At 48.6% G+C, this 18,526-nt stretch overlaps 1 protein-coding gene across 2 annotated transcripts in view; it reads right to left on the reverse strand.

The window, feature by feature from the left end:
- Nucleotides 1–1,279: 1,279 nt before the first annotated feature.
- Nucleotides 1,280–18,526, reverse strand: part of LOC149341220 (uncharacterized) — a 159,002-nt gene continuing 141,755 nt past the window's right edge. For both annotated transcript variants that reach the window (XM_089543166.1, XM_089543165.1), the window contains 3 exons: nt 10,238–10,359; nt 8,922–9,142; nt 1,280–5,218 (listed from right to left, as the gene is read on the reverse strand). In XM_089543166.1, the coding sequence (XP_089399292.1) occupies nt 4,857–5,218; nt 8,922–9,142; nt 10,238–10,359 (705 nt within the window). In that variant the 3' untranslated portion in view covers nt 1,280–4,856. The remainder of the gene's footprint in view (nt 5,219–8,921; nt 9,143–10,237; nt 10,360–18,526) is intronic.

Here is an 18,526-nt window from a genome sequence, read left to right on the forward strand (position 1 = left end):
GTGTGTGTGTGTGTGTGTGTGTGTGTGTGTGTGTGTGTGTGTGTGTGTGTGTGTGTGTGTGTGTGTGTGTGTGTGTGTGTGTGTGTGTGTGTGTGTGTGTGTGTGTGTGTGTGTGTGTGTGTGTGTGTGTGTGTGTGTGTGTGTGTGTGTGTGTGTGTGTGTGTGTGTGTGTGTGTGTGTGTGTGTGTGTGTGTGTGTGTGTGTGTGTGTGTGTGTGTGTGTGTGTGTGTGTGTGTGTGTGTGTGTGTGTGTGTGTGTAGACATCACCTGTGAAACTCGTTGTATTATACCATCATCAGCCTTCATTCGCACTTTCCTTTTCCTCCTCTTCCCTTTCTCCTGTATGGAGTAGCAGGCCAGGGCCATGTTACCACCGGCCGACCGCTCCACCTTTCCCTCATTAAAATTTCCTTTCTCTCTCTCTCTCTGAGCGAAATTTCCACCGTTGCCAAATTGAAATCTATTTAAAACAGACCTGCTGTGGCAGTGGCGCATTCCTTAACCACCGCATCACTTCGCCAATAGTTGTATGAGGACTACCCGCAATATATGGATACGATTGAGAGGTTTCTTACGTCATAAACATCACGTGGTCACCCGTAGACCAATCACAGCGCAACACCAAAACTGAAATTCTGAGGACCCCTAAAATTGGGAAGTTGGCCCACCCCCGAAAATTTAAAGGATACCCAAAATTTTTGAAGTAGGCCCACCCCCGAAAGTGGACTAAGCTGGAAGACTGGGAATTAGTGGGGGATTAAGGTGGATGAGTGGGTCGAATTAGAACCATCCGATATGATAATCCAATGGAAGGTCATTCTAGAAGATGATGACTCATGCATACCGTACATGGACAGTGGAACTGGTTCCAAACGAAGTTGTGGTACTAAAATCACAAGAAAAACAATCGACACTCATCGCATACACCTTAGCAGGAAACCTAATTGTTGCCGCATTTTCTTTTTTATGAACGTGTTTAAGAAGGCCCCCAAGCTTTCTGTTCGCGTTACTGCTATTTAATCCATGAAAGTTTTCAAAATTTAAAACGAAAAGGTGCAGTGTGAGTCTGGTCAGTTTTTATTAGAGCTTTTATTACTACCCACTTGCCGGAACCTGAGCCGGTCTGTTCTTCACATTAAAGAGTGATCTTTCGAGACGAAATTACACGACAATGTTTCATGCACCTATGACAAGGCATACAATATAGTAGCGGAGTGTTTCATTGAGAAAATTTTTGAAAGTTAAAGAACGAGACAACAGAAGCGTACAGTCATTTTTTTATTTATAAAGTGTCCGCTGGTTATAAAGTGAGACAAATGCCCTTTGCTTGTGCAAATAAAGCGCGGTGAATGGCTGCAGCGTGCCACTGGTAACGACGGGGGCGCTGAACTTGTTGCGACAACCACTGAGAGCCGCTGACAGCTCTATGCCCGTCGTTTGGTCTTAGCAGACACCATCGAAATCGGGCATCTTGGCAAACAGCTAGATTCCGTATTTCGATTTAATAGCCCTGTGCCCGAGAACAGATCTTAACTCAAGCCTCCCAATGGCCTCCGGCAAGGACGAAATTGGTCATGTGACACCCTTGCATTTTCCAGCGAAATGTCCTGGAAGACGACATGCCATAAATATGAAAACAGGGCAGTTCTAAACTAACGCGAAGCTGAAATTGTTGCGCGAACCAGGAGTTCTACAAGCTTTGTGCTGAATTGCTTATGTGAAGCGAAAACACAATAAGTAAAGCAATAACAGCGCATCAAAGAAAAAAAACATGAATAATGATGACCTTGAAATTATAAAAATGTTTCCTACAAGCAGTGTCTATTGATTTTATAAGGCTTTGTCAACTTTTTAAGCTTGGTAGTCCTCCCGTAAAGTCCATGCCCCCCCCCCCCCCCCCTTTCCGGTAAAAAAAGACAAAACTTTCACTGGCACTTAGTTTGGGAAGAAATGTGTCTGCTTTAGTCAGAAAGCAGCAGTTCAAGTAAGGGGCTGATTGCACCCGTCCCGTTCTGTTGTGCTCCACCCAGCAAAGCCCGCTTATGCGTAGGTCGCTTCAATGTCCCGGGCACTGCCTTTGACGTTTGTCGGCCAAATAAACCACGACACCCTTAAGAGTGTAGATCGTCACGCTGGCAAATTTTGGCGGGTACTTAAGGACGCTGGTAGTGCGGCCTTGCTGAGATGACCCTGCTCTAACTTTTGCAGCATTAGCAATGTGCGTTACTTCACACTATACCTCCTTGAGATCCAGAGCGTAAATTGTATCTCGGAGTTTTTTCAAACACTCAGGAAATGATAATTTATGTTCCGAAACTAGACTGAAATACATTCGCTGCGTTTAAAGCTTCTGGTCGTGTGCTTGGAAATGACCAACAAGGGAAAAATAACATTTCTGAAGCTCGGAGGAAAATTAGATCCCCCCTTTTCTCTTCAATACGATCTGATGTCTTACCATCGCACTGATACGATCGCTATTAGGTGCCTAAGAGGACATTAACGCCTCTTGAAATGCGTGTCAGTGCTCTTGCATTTTTTTTAACCGCCACCGTAAAACGTGCTCGCACAGACTCCCACCCCTTTTCGGAGCCTTCGAAAAGAAGGGAAATGGCAAGAGTTTAACCATAATCACTACGCAGGAGCACAGGTTTCTAACAGTGGCTGAGAGGGGATGCTTTTCACGACAATAGACCTCTTTCCATGACTGTCACGTCTTCGATACCATTGCTAAAAAAAAACAAAGAAACTTTCTGTTGCCGGGTGCAAGAAGGCTATTTTCGTACACGCCATTATCTCTGTATCAATGACTCTGTTTTGCTAGTCACATTTTGTGATATACCTCAGTAATAATTTCCACTATAGTCCCGTTGCAGTCATTTGACTTTGGAACCGTCGTCTGTCAATACCATCTATGCGCACATCCTCAATTCAGTAATAAACGTTTGTCCAAAATTTAAGTTGGTCCGAAAGGTCAAAGTTGCCTCAGAAATGGTTTCCTCAAGCGTATCTACACCAACCCTAATTACTACTGTGGTTATTGCTCTGAAAAGAAAGCGAACTTGGGAGAGAGCACATCATAATGAATTTGTGTGGGTAGGCTTTTGAGTTGAGCCACAGGCTAAGCTATGCCTCGCGATGAGCCTAAAAAATTACCTCTTATGTTACAGTAAACTTACGAAAATAATGTGCGCGAAACTAAACACGATCACTGCACCCAACATATGATCTCCGTTTACTGCGAGGAATGTGCGTGATCTTCTTTCTTCATTGTTGGGTGAGCTTTGAAGAGGGTTTTACAATAGTTTTTTGGGGAACTGCTCATAAGTCTGGTATGCCATGAGGGAAAGGTTTCAGTCAACAAGCTTGCATGTTTACATGAGATATAGGAGGAAAAGGATAATATTAAACGAAAGGAGACCACCCACTTTGATTGCGGCCGCGGCACCGCACATACTAAAAATGTAAGAACTTGCACTTTTATGACAGGCTCACTGCAGACACAAAAAGCCAACCGAAAGTCTCGGTTCTGTTCCACCGTCATCTGGAAAGCACCAGCACTTCACGCACGGTTTTGTTCGGAACGCATTTAAACGATGCAGTCTATACCCTTGTCCGCGGAGTCATTTCGAAGGTTGCTGAGTTTCCTCCAAGAGGTTAGCCACTTAGTCTTAAGCCCAGAGTTATTTTTTTTATTTGAAAACAGGCTTTCCAGTTATCTTCATAAGCGTCATTGCACCATTTCATTTGGATCAGTTTAGCTTTTCTCATGATCCATTGATCGGGCCATTTCTGCCGGCTGTAGAAAACGGCTTTGTTTTGTGCGCACGTGAGAGGCATTCTCCTCGTACGCCTCAGATACATTGTAGATAGCATTTGGGAAAACAAGTATTTTTGTACAGTGATCCCAAAACGATACGAAGGAATGGGCCGCCTCTTGTATGGAAAAAGCTGAAAAGTGAAGCTACGGTTCCATCTTGCAGAAATGGGACAAGGGCCGTCAACAGTCCATTAGCACCAAGTTGAGTCGTCGCTGAAACGGCGCACGCATTATTTTCTCCAAGATATCTAAGCCAACCGCTGTAGCTGCTGTCATGTCTGGCCTCTGAACAGGTCCTTTGAGGCTTCCTTCACTTTCACAGATGCCACAGATGCCAAGCACCGTGCAGATGACATGCCGTGACACGAAAGTGGCGTGGTCAGAATGGTTTCCGAGCTCTCAAAAGCGAGATGGTACAGCTCCGACGCCGTTGGGGAGGTGGACATAAGCGACAATTTACACAAACGATGCACAGTTGACATCACAGCGATGAATCGCAACGCTGAAACCTCATTCACCCTATAGGCTAGTGCGGATGTTCTGTGCGCTCTCTTTGTGCACGTTTCAACAAGGTTCTTCGAAGGCGAAGGTCGCTAAGCGCATCTTCTTGTGGGTGTTATGCGCTTAAATGACCCCAACAATGGTGCTTGTATGCTTCTTGTGCTTGTAACCCGTTGACAAAGTGCGCCGTATCGGAACTCCAGTGACACATTATGCGATGATCTCGGAGCCTGGTAAAGCGCTCTTCTGTACGGCATTCGTTGAGAAGCGGCCGCGCGGATTTCGCCTATGCGAGCTGACCCGGCGAAACTTTCGACATAAGTGTAGTGAATCGATGGCCCAGTGTGAGAGAAAAGAACTTTTGTCTCCTTTCTATCAGAGCAGGATTATCGATGTGACGTGAGGGCAGCAATCTCCTCTAGGCAATAAAAAAGCTTTCTTGGCTCATTGCGTCGGCGCGGAAAGATGTATGATGCACTCGGGAGGCTGAGGCATTGCATGGCGGCGAAGACGGTCTGTACACAGGAGCAGCGCGCGGTCAAACTTCGCTCGCCGTGGAGTCTGGAAGCAGGGCTACCGGTTTTCCTTCGATAGTGATGAAGTTGACAACGCACGACTCGATTTCTTCAGGCAGCTCGTCTTTTTTCTCGGGATTGAGGTCCAGCTTCTTTTCTGGATCTCCGCCGCCTGTGCCTTCCGCGGTGCCCTCGCTGGACACCGGTGCTCCCGTAGCATCTGGTCGATCTCCGCCTTCCGGAGGTGGCGGCGCTCGCCGGTCGGCGCTCTTGTGGCGTTGCTGGAGCCCCGTGGCGGCGTACCACGCCAGCGCAGCGCAGCAACCCACGAGGCCGGTGGTGGCCAGGAGCAGCGCCAGAGCCATGCTTCCAGTGACGTGGGTGCCTGCGAGGAAGAAAGACGCGGATCAGTTTAGATCGTTCGTTTACTTCTGCGTGTTTGACTTCATGCGCAAAAAGACTGTTGCTCGGCCTACGATGTAAGACCTAAAAGTTCTACACAGCAAGTGGAGCAAAGCACTGATCGAAGCAGTGGCTATTGTGCATTTGCCATAAAAAAAAAATTCTTTCATATTGTGGACCAGCGCAAAACAGACAACGTACCAAGGAAAGAGAAGACGACACGGGCGCTGTCTAGCAACTGAAATTTTATTGAAAAACCGCGTGAAATATATAAGGTGCGAAACAAAACCAACAAACAAAAATCAGAACCACATCGAAGATTGCACATCGGATGAACGACAGTTATCGAGGAAGGCTATCTCGTTTCTCTGCAACGCCACGGATCGTTTCGCTACACATGTGTCAGTGTTGCAAAGATCAAGATGACGTCCCTTGCCTGCCTGACTTGCATAATACTGAGATCCAGTACTACAGCAGCAATCAGGTAGGCAGGGAGATCTTTGAAGCTTATTGAATCGCTAAGAACACTGACACGTGTGTTGCGAAACCATTCGCGGCGTTGCAGAGAAACGAGGTAGCCTTCCTCGATAACTGTCGTTCATCCGCTGTGTAATCTTCGATGTGGTTCTGATTTTTGCTTGTTGGTTTTGTTTCGCACCTTATATATTTCACGTGGTTCTTCAATAAAATTTCAGTTGCTAGACAGCGCCCATGTCGTCTTCTCTTTCCTTGGTCCGTTGTCCGTTTTGCGCTGGTCCACCATATGAATTACTTCCAACTTGCCCAGCAAAACGTATTGTTAAAAAAATCTTTCACGTGTTTTACAAAGACAGCTGTATCTTAGCGCGCAAATGGCGCTGGCGCAGTGGAATGCAGTCATTGACCGCTGCCCGCTTCTGCTGGGCCGAGAGAGTGTTGGCCAGGTAAGCCAGGCAATGAGTGCGTTCGCGATTCCGTGCGACCACGGGATCAAGGCAAGCCTCTCGTGACAGGAGGCAGCAGGTGGGCAGGTGTGCTCGGCGCAGGCATCATGGTTGCTTCTTTGCCAGAGAGGAGGTGAAGAGCCAGAAAACTATTTCATGTGTGCACGTGTTAGCTGCTTCGAATCAGGGTGCCCCAAATAGGCGAGCTTGCGCAGCTAGAAGGCTCTTTTGAAGGCAAAAACGCGATGATAGCATTGCTATATTTTATGGCAACTTTAGTGAAGCACTGTCTTGACGTTCCAAATGATGGGCCAAATTTTAGTTGGGTGTATATTTTTTACAAGCACGTGGAAGAGAGAATTTATACAGGAGGGGCCATCGTTTTATCCGCCCCCATTTTCTAGGCTCTCTGCTTCGTGTAAAGGTATAGATGCAAGCATGTGTCACATTGTATTGCCGTTTTCACTGCTCAAAACAATTTCTTGGCTGACAACCAGGCACCAGTTTTATTCGTTTCAAATGCAGCACGTCGTGGAACAAAAAGTAGCAACAATGAAAAATCCGGTTTAAAAAAATTCTTCACTCTTACGCTTCTATGGAATTGTCGGCGCTTGTGTTTACGGCTCAGCGCTCTCGCATATGGGTTACTTCATTCATCAAAGCCATTTCACAGCCTTTCTGGACAGCAGCCAGATTTTCGCGAGCGGAGTGAGGCAGGCTCGCTCCTCAGTGCATCTTCGAGGTTTTCAACGAGCACACTACGAAAGAACAGCGGCCGCCGCGCCTTCCGCTCTCTGTGTTTACGCTTCACTTCCCCCAGGGGTTTCCAGTGCTGGCGCACAAGCACGGCATTTCTTATCGTGAATGCGTGGCGCCGCTCGAGGAATAGCGCCACACAAGGGACGCCGCACGAAAACGGACACGTGTATATAAAATGTGCACTGTCTTCTCTGTGCTCGATTATGTTTGCCAGAGCGCAAGCTTCTTCTAGCTTGCATATTACGACATCAGGGCAGGCTGTTACCATGTTTCTCTCCTTTTCATAGCAGTGACGTTCGTGGTTATTACCAATACCTGTTTTGTGTTTACAGTGAAGTGTTTTCCATTTCGCAATAATCGAATGCTAGGTATAAGGCTTGCGTCGACCTGTACCGAATCAGTGCTTCGTGCGGGTGCATTTCTCCGGTAGAAAGCATACTATGCATATATCAAGCACATGTAATTCGCTTTTATCTACGCACCGCGCTAGATAACGGCCGCACGTGGTTTCTTTTAGCAAAAAAAAGATAATCAACTTAGTTGCCTAAAGAACACCTAGATGGTAAATACTCTATGCCTAACAAAAATTACAGCTAAAAGTCGTGGACATTTGCCTTCACCGCGACCGGTGGCGTTTAAGTGCGGTCCTTACTCGAGCACGTCTTTGTAATGGATTACACGAAAGGTTTCGGCTTTAACTTTGTTCAGAAATTCGTAGTCTATTTATATTGAGAGAACTCCAACCTGCAGTGTGAAACATATTGAATGCATTCACCTGTATTAGTATATTTGTGAACCCTTTTTATACGACGGTACTGCGGCGGAGAGAAACACATTCCTCTTGCAGTTTTAATTTCAGTTTCAACCGCACAGTCGCACCATTAGATTAGATTAGCGCAAAGAAAACAAACCACTGTTACAGATGACTTCTTGTTTCTGGCTGCATTTGTTTGGGAAGCCTGGTGAAAGAAACGTGAATTAAGTGCGTGCCCAGATTTTCGGTACACGTGAAAACACAGGTAGCGGAGTTTTCAGCCAGGGCTGCTAGCAAGAACACATAGACAGGAATTCCTAATTCTACGAAATCGTGGCCAAATGATAGACCTTTTAGGTCCAGCAGCTCCAAGCTTCTGAGCTACTAAAATAGGGAATTGCGGATCAATATTTATTGACTCTTCCGCCTACTAGCACTGAACAGTTTGAACAAAAAGAGCAAGTTCTTAATCTGGGGCGGTGTCTGGCCCGGACCCGGGATTTTTTCAACTACGTTGTTTGCTTTGGGAAAACCCAACAGACTTATCCTTCAAACCTTCGGAACGCAATGAGGTAAAAAGGCAAACTTTTCATGATGAAGCTTCCTTTCTACGATAACTAAAGTGGAAGTTAAATTCCAGTTCATGGTCAATGTTGAACAAATCGTTCAAGCTGATCAAACCAAAAAAAAAAAAAAAAACTAGTTACAAGCACTTCTGTTGCCCTTATTTTTGCTCACTCTTTTCGTTCCTCGTAGATCACAATTTTGCCCTGTATCGGATTTCCGCAACATTCGTTTGGACGGCGCCTTGAAAGAACAGTTCACGACAAAACAGCATGCGTCAAAACAGAGCTCAAAAAACAAGACAGCGACAAGACAGCACAGCTGCGCTGCTGTGTGCTGTTGCGGTCGTTGTGCTGTTTTCTCCGTGCGGTGTTTTCTCGCTGCGTTTTTTTTCCCCTGCGCTGTTTTGTCGCTGTTTTCTTTTTTTGTGCGCTGTTTTGGAGCATGCTGTCTCGTCGTGTTCTGTTATTTTGTGTCCCTCGTTTGTACCCGAGCCAGCGAATGGAGCGGTTACAGTTCTGCGGTCGGAAGCGAGCGCGAGACCGTCGCCGTGTGGCGCTGCTGCCGTCGCTTCGTTGGCTTCGTTTCTCGTACACGCCTGGTGGGTTCTAAGCGCAGCGTATGCAGAGTGACACGCGCCACCCGGTCTCCTTTACGCTCGAAGCCCCTCAACGGCGCGCACTCACCGGCTCCGTCAGCGTCGCTCTCAAGCGTGGTGCTGCTCCGCTGCTCGGCGGCGATGCGCGAGTCGCGCACGTTGCTGTCCTTGTAGCGCTGGTAGGTGAACACCTCGTTCTGGTCCGTGCTCGTCTCGAGCCTCGCGTTGGCGAGCAGCAGTCCGCCGGGCACCTTGGTGTGCGTCGCCACGTTGCTCTTCTTCTTGCCCCTCACCACGGGAAGGTTCACCCTGCGCCGCGAGAGGGAGCCACACGCATACAATGCATTGAATTTAAACGAATTTGGCGAAATTTACAGATAATATCGTTAAACTTGATGGATTGCGTAAAGACATACACAGTAAAAAAAGCCGGGCATGGTGGCAATCCATCACCCCGTTTCAAAGGGGACGCTCCTAACTTCCATCCATCCATCCACCCTGCCAAGCTTTGGAGCACTTTGGGGGTATTATGTCGCGACTAGTGACGGCTTTCCTGCGCTTCAGTGCACGTGCGTTGTTGACTTTGTATCTCTCAAAACGCTTTCTTTGGCATCATACAATACCTGTCTATCTGTCACTGTGCACCGAAAATGAGGTAAATGCGTTGTAGTATTCTATGAATCTACGTTCGTTCTCGGGGAAGTTATGCAAATTATCTCAAGAAACTGAACACATAAACACTAGCTACATTTATTTGAGTCGCTGCTCACTTGCTGTACGGATAAATTGTGCCTTCTTAATTTACTTTCACTGTGGTTCCTCCCGGGATACACAGCTAACTTCTTTTTTTTTTTTTGCTCTGTTTTAAGTATGGTGCCCAAGAGTTGATTACCTGCGCCAACGGGTGCAATAGGAAGTCCGGGACGCATGGCGTGCTTTGTTATATGGTATTTTTGGGATTACAAAAAATATTCCTGCGTGTTCGCAGACGGTTAGCGATGCACGAACACCTTTTAGAGGTCACGGATCTGCTAAAAGCGTGGGAGACAAAACAATCGCTAATTGTGCGAGTCCTCCTCTGCACGATCCCTTGCTTTCAAGCGGGCTTACTTTTTTTTATTGTCTAAATGCACACACGACTAACTGTAACAAGAAATTCTGTTATTTTTCTTTCTACTCTAGCCACACCAAATTGGTGTATAAAAAATTTAAAAGCTTGTCATTACCATTGTGGTTCTAGGTTTACATTTTTGCCATCTTCAGGGCGAAGTGCAACAATGCTTCGTGATATATAGCGAGAATTCTACGTTATTTTATATTATTTAGATAGGCTCATGCAAACCCTTATTCGGTCTCTTCGAAACCAAATTTCACGCCAGCCCAATCACAAAGGCGTATACGTACGAAGCGGTGATGGTGTACGTGTCCGGCAGGAAGCTGCAGACGACCAGGTAGCGACGCGTGTTGTGCGTGATGATGTCCCTGTTCTCGTGCACGATAATGTTTGTCTCCATCTTGGATCCATTCTGCAGAGGAAGAACGAATCAATTAAAATTATAACCTGGATATTTGGACGGTCATAACTTTTCTGCACGTCTTTGAAAGGCTGTGAAAATGCTTTCTTTTTTTTTTAATCCGAACAAGCGCCAAGGGTAGTACACTGACGACATGCGAGAAAGGTGCACCACTTATCTGGTGCAGCATTCGATGTATTATTGATGGCTGCAGTGTGCACACAAAGTCTACAAAATCTCTGCGTTGTACTAAAAATTTTGAATATGATGTTTCCTTAAATGCTCCTAAATATTTCTTCACCCATTACCCTGTGCGACCGGACTGGCTCCCTTTGTTTTTCGCCATTTTCTTCCTCGTGCCCTCGTGCCGCGATTGAAAAGTTACGTAATCACGTTGGTTTCTGCTCCCATACTCGAATTGGCCTCTCCTTCTGCGTGCTCGCCTTTAGCACTAGTCCACCGCAGTGGCGAAGGCTTGCGCTTTGAGCATTAAGCACTCTCTGTGACATTGAGGGCTGTGCGCATTTCCAGAACACGCACAATGAACCAGTACCAACAAACAGTTTATTCAGGATTACTATACAAGTGAAGGGTCGTAAGCCTTCCTACTGGTGTCATAATTGGAAAATGGAACTAAATATTAAAAAATGTAAATCTATGAGAGTTTCACGTTCAAATACTACTTGTCCTCCTTATTTTCTTCACAGTCATCCCCTTGAAAGCGTAAGATCGTACCGGTATCTTCGCATACATATAACTAACACCCTGTCCTGGAAACTTCATATAGAACATATAGCATCTAAAGCAAACAAAACGCTTGGTTATCTTCGAAGAAATTTTACACTTGCTCCATCTTCGTTAAAATCATTATTATACACGACCTACGTACGACCGCAAATGGAATACGCTTCATCCATATGGGACCCTGGACAGGTCTCACTGACGCAGGTTCTGGAAACTGTCCAGAATCGTGCAACTAGATTCATTTTAGGCAATTACCATCGTACATCTAGCGTCACCCAAATGAAAAGGTCTTTAAACCTCCTGCCCCTAGCTACCCGCCGTAAGCACTTCCGCATCTGCCTATTCCATAAGATTTTGTACTCCAATTTTCAACTTCGCTCTCGATGGATTCAACCAGCACCGTTCATTTCTCACCGTCGTGATCATCAACACAAGGTCACAGTGCCTCATTGTAACACAGTGACATGTGCGCAATCATATTTTCCGCTAACCTCTAAAGAATGGAATTCCCTACCCGCAACATTAACTAGCATCACTGATTCAACTCAATTTAGAAGAATACTTACCACTCTGATTACATAATGATCGCTTTTGTATTTTATTGTAGTGTTGTGTTCTCCACGTACTAGTATTGTTCTTAAACTATTTTATTAATCTGTTCCGTGTTAATTTTGCTCACTTCTTTTTATCCTGCCTCAGTTGTTCTATAGTTTTGTATGAATGGTGCTTTTTTTTATTTTTCTTGTTATCAACTGCCCTTCCCCTCTGAAATGTACTCTGTACCCTGAGGGTATCACAAATAAATAAATAAATAAATAAATTTTAGTTCAAAAGCAAGGCAACCAGATCTACTAGGCAGGGGATCTGAGTGTGGTATCGAATATTTGCGCTCGGGATATGAACCACATACCCAGCACTTCTGAACAAAAGCATTTTTGAACGCAAAAACATTATTAACGCGGTTTTTTCCTATATTGCACGATTTCGCTATAACAATGAATTATATAGCAGATTTTCCATGAACAGGCAATCATTTTTTTGCTATTAATATTTTTGCTATCGTCAAAGCGCGTACCCCTTTGTTTTTTTATGGCAGTCTTATAATAGCTGGATGCGAGCGATAGAAAAAAAAAATTAAAAAGATTGTCCTACGCATCTGAAGAATACACCATCACTTTTAATATTTCTATACCAGTGCCTTAAAATTTTTCAACATTCAAAGTTTCTGTCCAAGAATCTTGGGGATTACTACAGGGCGAACACAATGATTGGTGCTATAGAGGCATATTTTCTCCAGGGCTGGGTACGATCGTATAGAGTCTGTGCTTGTCGCTTGGCCGACGGCGTAGATCAGAGCCACTATGAAGGTGATCGCAGCAGTGTCGGCTGATCAAAAATATTTTTTATGCTGTCACAATGCCCCGTTCTCTCTAAAAAAAGAAAAAAAAAACACACAGGGCGGTTACAGTGGTTCATCGCTGTAGAATTGCGGTTACCTATAAAGGAATTTAGGATCCAGCTGTTCGTAAGTATTTCAGCCTGCCGTCCTGGTGTAGCGCACTCTGAGTGCGTAGAGTTGACCTAACGTGATCATCTTCGTACTGAATCCGACTATGCCTTACCCACTCTGAGATCCTTTAGAAAAGACGGTGATAAATGACCCTGCTCCTACACAATCACTGCGACGTGCACGGCGCTCAAAAAGACAGCGGTCAGCTCGCAGAACTTGGGGCATTCGAATACGAGGCCAGTAGGTGGCGTAGCTAACACCACTCAGTACGTGCCGCCGATGGTGAGGCGAGGCGGCTTCAGCAACTAGACGCCACAGTGCACAAGCTGATGCAAGGAGGGGATTCTCAAGCAATTCCGAGGCAACCCGTTTAGTTACAGCTGCGCCACTGGCGGCGCCGTGTGTGATCGTCTGGGGTTCCGCAACGACCTCGCGGCATTACCGTTACGCTGCAAGAGGCATTTCCCAACCGCCGACCTCCCTGTATTCCAGCTGTGTGCTAGCAATCGCTGAATTTCGCCTTTCTAGACGGATCACTGCGATCAGAAGCTTGGCAAACTAAGAGCAGAAGGTTTACTTCGACTACGAGCGTAAAGGGGACAATGAACCAGAATGGGGCAGTCGTTTAAAGAGGAGGCGAGTCCCCGTCGACGCGTAGGTCCATTCATTTGGCTTAGGGCCAGAGATCAAGCCTGAAGCTTTCGGTCCCCGCACTGTTGCCCGCGATTCAAGAGTGGCAGTATGGTGGAAAGACCAATAAGAGAGAGATTATCGTCCACTGATCACGTGGCGAAGCGGGCACAGCAAATGGAAGGCATCCGTTATCGCAAACGTCAACGGCACGTAATGGGGTCGAACGAAAGGACAAGGCAGTATGCCTTATGTGTGGAGCACTGCTGTACGAAGAATGGACGTACAAGTGCCGTAAAAAGTAAGAGGAGCACGCAACTGCCTTCTAATGATTTTACTGTGTTCTCTGATTGCAAATACGAGCTTTAGTATGTGCATGTTGGTAGTGGACGGTAGTGCGCTTTTCCATTGGCGAACAGTGTCTCTTCATCTCCCGTAGGGAAGGCCTGACTGCGCTTAGTACGGAATGGTGTACTGCGTCTACTTATGGCCGCAGCTTACAGGGTTTTCAGTTGTCGCTTTTATTTCACACCTTCGAACAAGAAACATGCGTCCGCAACCACCTTAAATGCATCCGCTAAAACTACGGAGAACGCCATGCAGGGCTGATCACATTATTAATTCCGTAGGAACGCTATGAAGCTTAGAGATAGAGCGAGCGCTAACAAGCTGGTAAGCGAGAGTGGAGGGACTAGCAGATTTTGATTAGAAGCTCTCGAGTGCCCGTCCCGTTTGCGAGGTCTTTTCGTTTCCGTTAAGTAGGAAGTCATGATATTGCCACCTAGCATTGCCAGGTGGCGCATAGCTGCTGACGACGACGAAGAAGGGCTCGCGCCGTGGGGAATCTGTCGCCCTTGCCGCCCCAGCTTGCGTGGCCTTGTCTGTCTTCGCACTTGTTATTAAAGCCCCCCTTCGTCAACAAGTACGTTACAGTTTGGTGGAGGTGCGGGGTAAACGTGAGCCCATGCAAGAGACCCCTCCAGGAGGAGGAGGAGGAGGAAAACTTTTATTTCTATTTACAGTGAGAGGTCGATGGGGCGAGCCGGAAGGGCCCGCCCCTTACAAACACTAGGAGGGATCCCTAGTCCGGGATCCCTGTAGCTTCCGCAGCGGCCCGGGCTCTAGCTACCAATGCTTGTTGGGCATGGAGTTCGGAGCAGCCGCGCAGGGCAGCTTCCCAGTCCTCTCGAGTGGGGTGGAGGTGGGGTGGGTAGGCAGGATTGGAAGGGCATGCCCACACCATGTGGTAGGTGTCCGAAAACTCCTCCTCACAGTGTGGGCACGCGCCCGAGAAAGAAGAATTGAAGTGCTTAAGTACTGCCGGGCACAGTACAGTATTGGTATAGAGGCGGAGAAGCCAGCGCTCCTCCACCCTGGTGAGGCCTTTACAGGGAGGGGGATAGAGACCATGAAAATTTTGATAAAGAGAGGTGATTTCTTTAAAGGTGATGGCCGGATTGAAATTGAATTCCGGATCAGGCTGCGGATGAGGCGACGCCCGGTGAGTAAGCGCGCGGGCGGCAGCGTCTGCTGCCTCGTTCCCCTCAAGACCCGCATGAGCCGGAGCCCACACGATGGTACGATGGGTCGGAAACCCTGTGTATTCGCATGCGTGGAGAATTTTGAAAGCACGGTCTGGAATATACCCTTGCTCAATATTGCGGCAGGCGCCCCTGGAGTCCGTAATAATGACTCGGGACTCTGGATCTGCGGCGGCCAGTGCAATGGCGATCTCTTCCGCAAATGTAATGTTTGGGGCACGGAAAGTAAGGCCCTGAACTGTAGTGTTTTGGTGGATGACGGCCGCCGTGTACCAACCCCCATGGTGTGGGCCGGCCGCATCCACATAGAAGACACCTGGCTTATGGCCATATTGTTGAGAAATAGCCTCCGCCCGCGCGAGACGGCGACCATGATGGGTGTCTGCAGTCATGTTCTTCGGAAGGGGTCGCACCTGGAGTGCAAAGCGCCAGGCTTCAGGGATGCGGACCCGTTCTTCTGTATGTGTTGCGTAGGATATGTGTAAGCGGGTCAGAAGGCGGATCCCCGCAGGTGTTTTGCTTAGGCGCAAGTATTGATTGTTAAGATGAGCTTCTCGTAACTCCCCAAAGGTGTTGGTCATCCCCAGACCGAGGAGACGCTTGTTGGACGTCGTTATGGGGAGGTCGAGCGCTCTCTTATAAATCTTGCGGAGAACTACTTCTAAGGCATTCTCATCGCATTTGCGTAGGTGGAGGTAGGGAGCCGAATATAAAATCCGGCTGCCGTCGCGCCAGCCCTGTACCACTCGACACCCCGGTACACCGCTTCAGTCGGAGGATCCAGGGACTGCCTTCGGAGGTAGGACTAGTAGAGAGCGGCGCCATGGAGACAGCCGCTCCTTCTCCTCTGCAAACTGCCGCTGCCGCGCCATCTCACTACACCCTGCAGACTCCGCGGATTCCCAAGACGTTCCGTGGGGAACTTCTTGAGGATGTGGAGGACTGGCTCCTTCATTTTGAGCGCGTAGCTGCGTTTAACCAATGGGACCACGCAGCCAAACTCCGGAACGTTTACTTCAGCCTCGAGGATGGTGCTCGCACCTGGTTTGAGAACCGAGAGGACGTTTTAATCTCGTGGCATGAGTTCCGTCGTCGGCTGCTGGAGGCCTACACAAGCGCTGATCGTCGTGAACGAGCTGAGCGTGCACTACAATCTCGCATCCAGCTGCCGAACGAAAGTGTCCAGATGTACGTCGAGGACATGACGCGCCTTTTCAGAAGAGCTGACCCGGCCATGCCGGAAGACAAGAAACTCCGGCATTTGATGCGTGGCGTCAAAGAGCAGGCCTCGTGCGCAGCCCACCATCGACCGTTGCTGCATTCCTTACAGAGGCCACAACGATGGAAAAGGTGCTGCAACAACGTTCTGCGACCTACGACCGGCCCGTGCATGCTGCTGCTGTCACCGCATCGTTTGCTACCTCCGGGAGCCACCCTGACGATCTGCGTGAACTTATTCGCACCATCGTGCGTGAAGAGGTCCTGAAATTTTGCAGCCCTTCGCAGCCAGCGCTAGGTTCGATTTCTGCTCTTGTTCGCGAGGAAGTGCAACAGGCGTTCAGGGCTCCTGCTGTCGAAACACCTCCCCTACCAGGAGAATGCCACCGCCCCACCTATGCTGAAATTGCGAGGCGCCCGGCTGCGGTTTCGCCACCACCGTTTCCGGTAACGCCTCCTGAGCCGCGGTCCTCAGTGCCACCAGTGCAGTATTTCGACGATCGCCGAGCGCCCTTGCGGAAGGCCGATGTCTGGCGCACACCTGATAACCGGCCACTCTGCTTTCACTGCGGAGAACCAGGACATCTCTACCGTAACTGCTCTTATCGACGTCTCGGTCTGCAGGGCTTTCGAGCCGATTCACCCAGACCCCGGTTTGGCCATCGGCCCCCTGCCATTGAAGATTTCCTAGCGGAACAGCGAATTTCAGCCCGCACGCCGCATCAGCCGCGCTCATCGTCTCCGAGGCGCTCTTCCCCGAACCCCCACAGCTCCTCGCGAGCACCACAGGGTCGCTCGCCCAGCCCTCGTCGGGAAAACTGAGACCGGCGACCTTCGGGGGCGAGGTCGCTGGGAGTCGCTGCGCTGAAGACCTCCCGTCGCCGCCGCTACGTTCCGACCGTGAACAGATGGCACCGTCATCCGACCTAGACAGCCCCGTTTCTTTGGACATACCTGTTCTTCTCGACGGTCACAGAGTCAGTGCATTAGTGGACACCGGGGCCGACTATTCAATTATCAGTGATAAATTGGCGACTCTTCTGAAAAAAGTGCTTACTCCATGTTCTGTGGTGCATCTTCGTACAGCCGGTGGTCATCTCGTTACCCCAAAGGGCATTTGCACGGCTCGCGTTCAGATTCATGGATCTACGTTCGTCATCAGTTGTGTAGTTCTGTGCAATTGCTCCCGCGATCTCATTATCGGCATTGACTTTCTGCGGGAGTATGGTGCTGTGATCGACCTCCGCCACCGAATCATCAGCTTTTCGACCAGTCAAGCCACCCACCTCGCCGACTCTTGCCACCGCAGTGCCGCCCTTCGAGTTTCTGCTGACAGTGTCACGTTGCCGCCACGGAGCAGTGTTTTGGTTGAAGTCGCCTGCAACGACTTGCATGACGCAGAAGCAGTCGCCGAGGCTAACTGTTCACTCCTGCTTACTCAAGGCATCTGTGCCGCTCGCAGTCTACTAACGCTTCGTAGTGGCCGATCTGCGGTGCTGGTCACAAATTTTTCTAATGAATACCGACATCTTTTTGCAGGAACCGCTATTGCTTCTGCCGAACCTTTTGTCGATACTCCTGTTTGTTTTGCTTCCGCGGCAGCCGGCACTGACGAGCCCTCCCTTGAAAACGTCGACATAAACTGCCACCTGCCTCGGGAACAACGACTGGCTTTGGAGCTTCTGCTGAAGGAATACAAGCCGTGCTTCGCTTCTTCCTCGAAGGTTCGTCAAACACCCATCACGCAGCACCGCATCATCACCTATGACGACGCTCGCCCTATACGACAGCAGCCTTACCGTGTTTCTGCTAAAGAACGGGCAGTTATTCAAACCCAGGTTCAGGAAATGCTTGATGATGGCGTTGTTCAACCTTCCCAAAGCCCGTGGTCTTCGCCTGTCGTCCTCGTTCGGAAGAAGGACGGCACTCTCCGGTTTTGTGTCGACTATCGCAAACTGAACAGTGTGACCAAAAAGGACGTCTACCCGTTGCCGCGCATTGACGATTCGCTGGATAGATTACGGCGCGCTAAGTACTTCTCATCTATTGAGTTGAAGAGCGGCTATTGGCAAATTGAAGTAGATGGACGGGACCGCGAAAAAACCGCTTTTGTGACTCCAGATGGCCTCTATGAATTCAAAGTGCTTCCTTTCGGTTTGTGCTCCGCCCCGGCTACGTTTCAAAGGATGATGGACACCGTCCTCACAGGCCTCAAATGGCAAAGCTGTCTTGTCTACTTGGACGACGTCGTCGTTTTTTCGGAAACGTTTGATCAACATCTCCAGCGCCTGCCGGCTGTCCTCGACGCTCTCCGCTCGGCTGACCTTACCCTGAAGCCCCAGAAGTGTCATTTCGGTTACGAAGAGCTCAAATTTCTGGGTCACGTTGTGAGCGCTGAGGGAGTGCGGCCGGACCCCGAAAAGACTGCCGCCGTCGCGCGCTTTCCCGTTCCAACCGACAAGAAAGCTGTCCAGCGCTTCCTGGGTCTCTGTGCGTACTATCGGCGCTTTATTGCGGACTTTTCCACGATTGCCGA

The sequence above is a fragment of the Amblyomma mixtum genome, chromosome 5 (assembly GCF_055824585.1).
Source record: "Amblyomma mixtum isolate Tamu chromosome 5, ASM5582458v1, whole genome shotgun sequence".
Classification (NCBI taxonomy): domain Eukaryota; kingdom Metazoa; phylum Arthropoda; class Arachnida; order Ixodida; family Ixodidae; genus Amblyomma; species Amblyomma mixtum.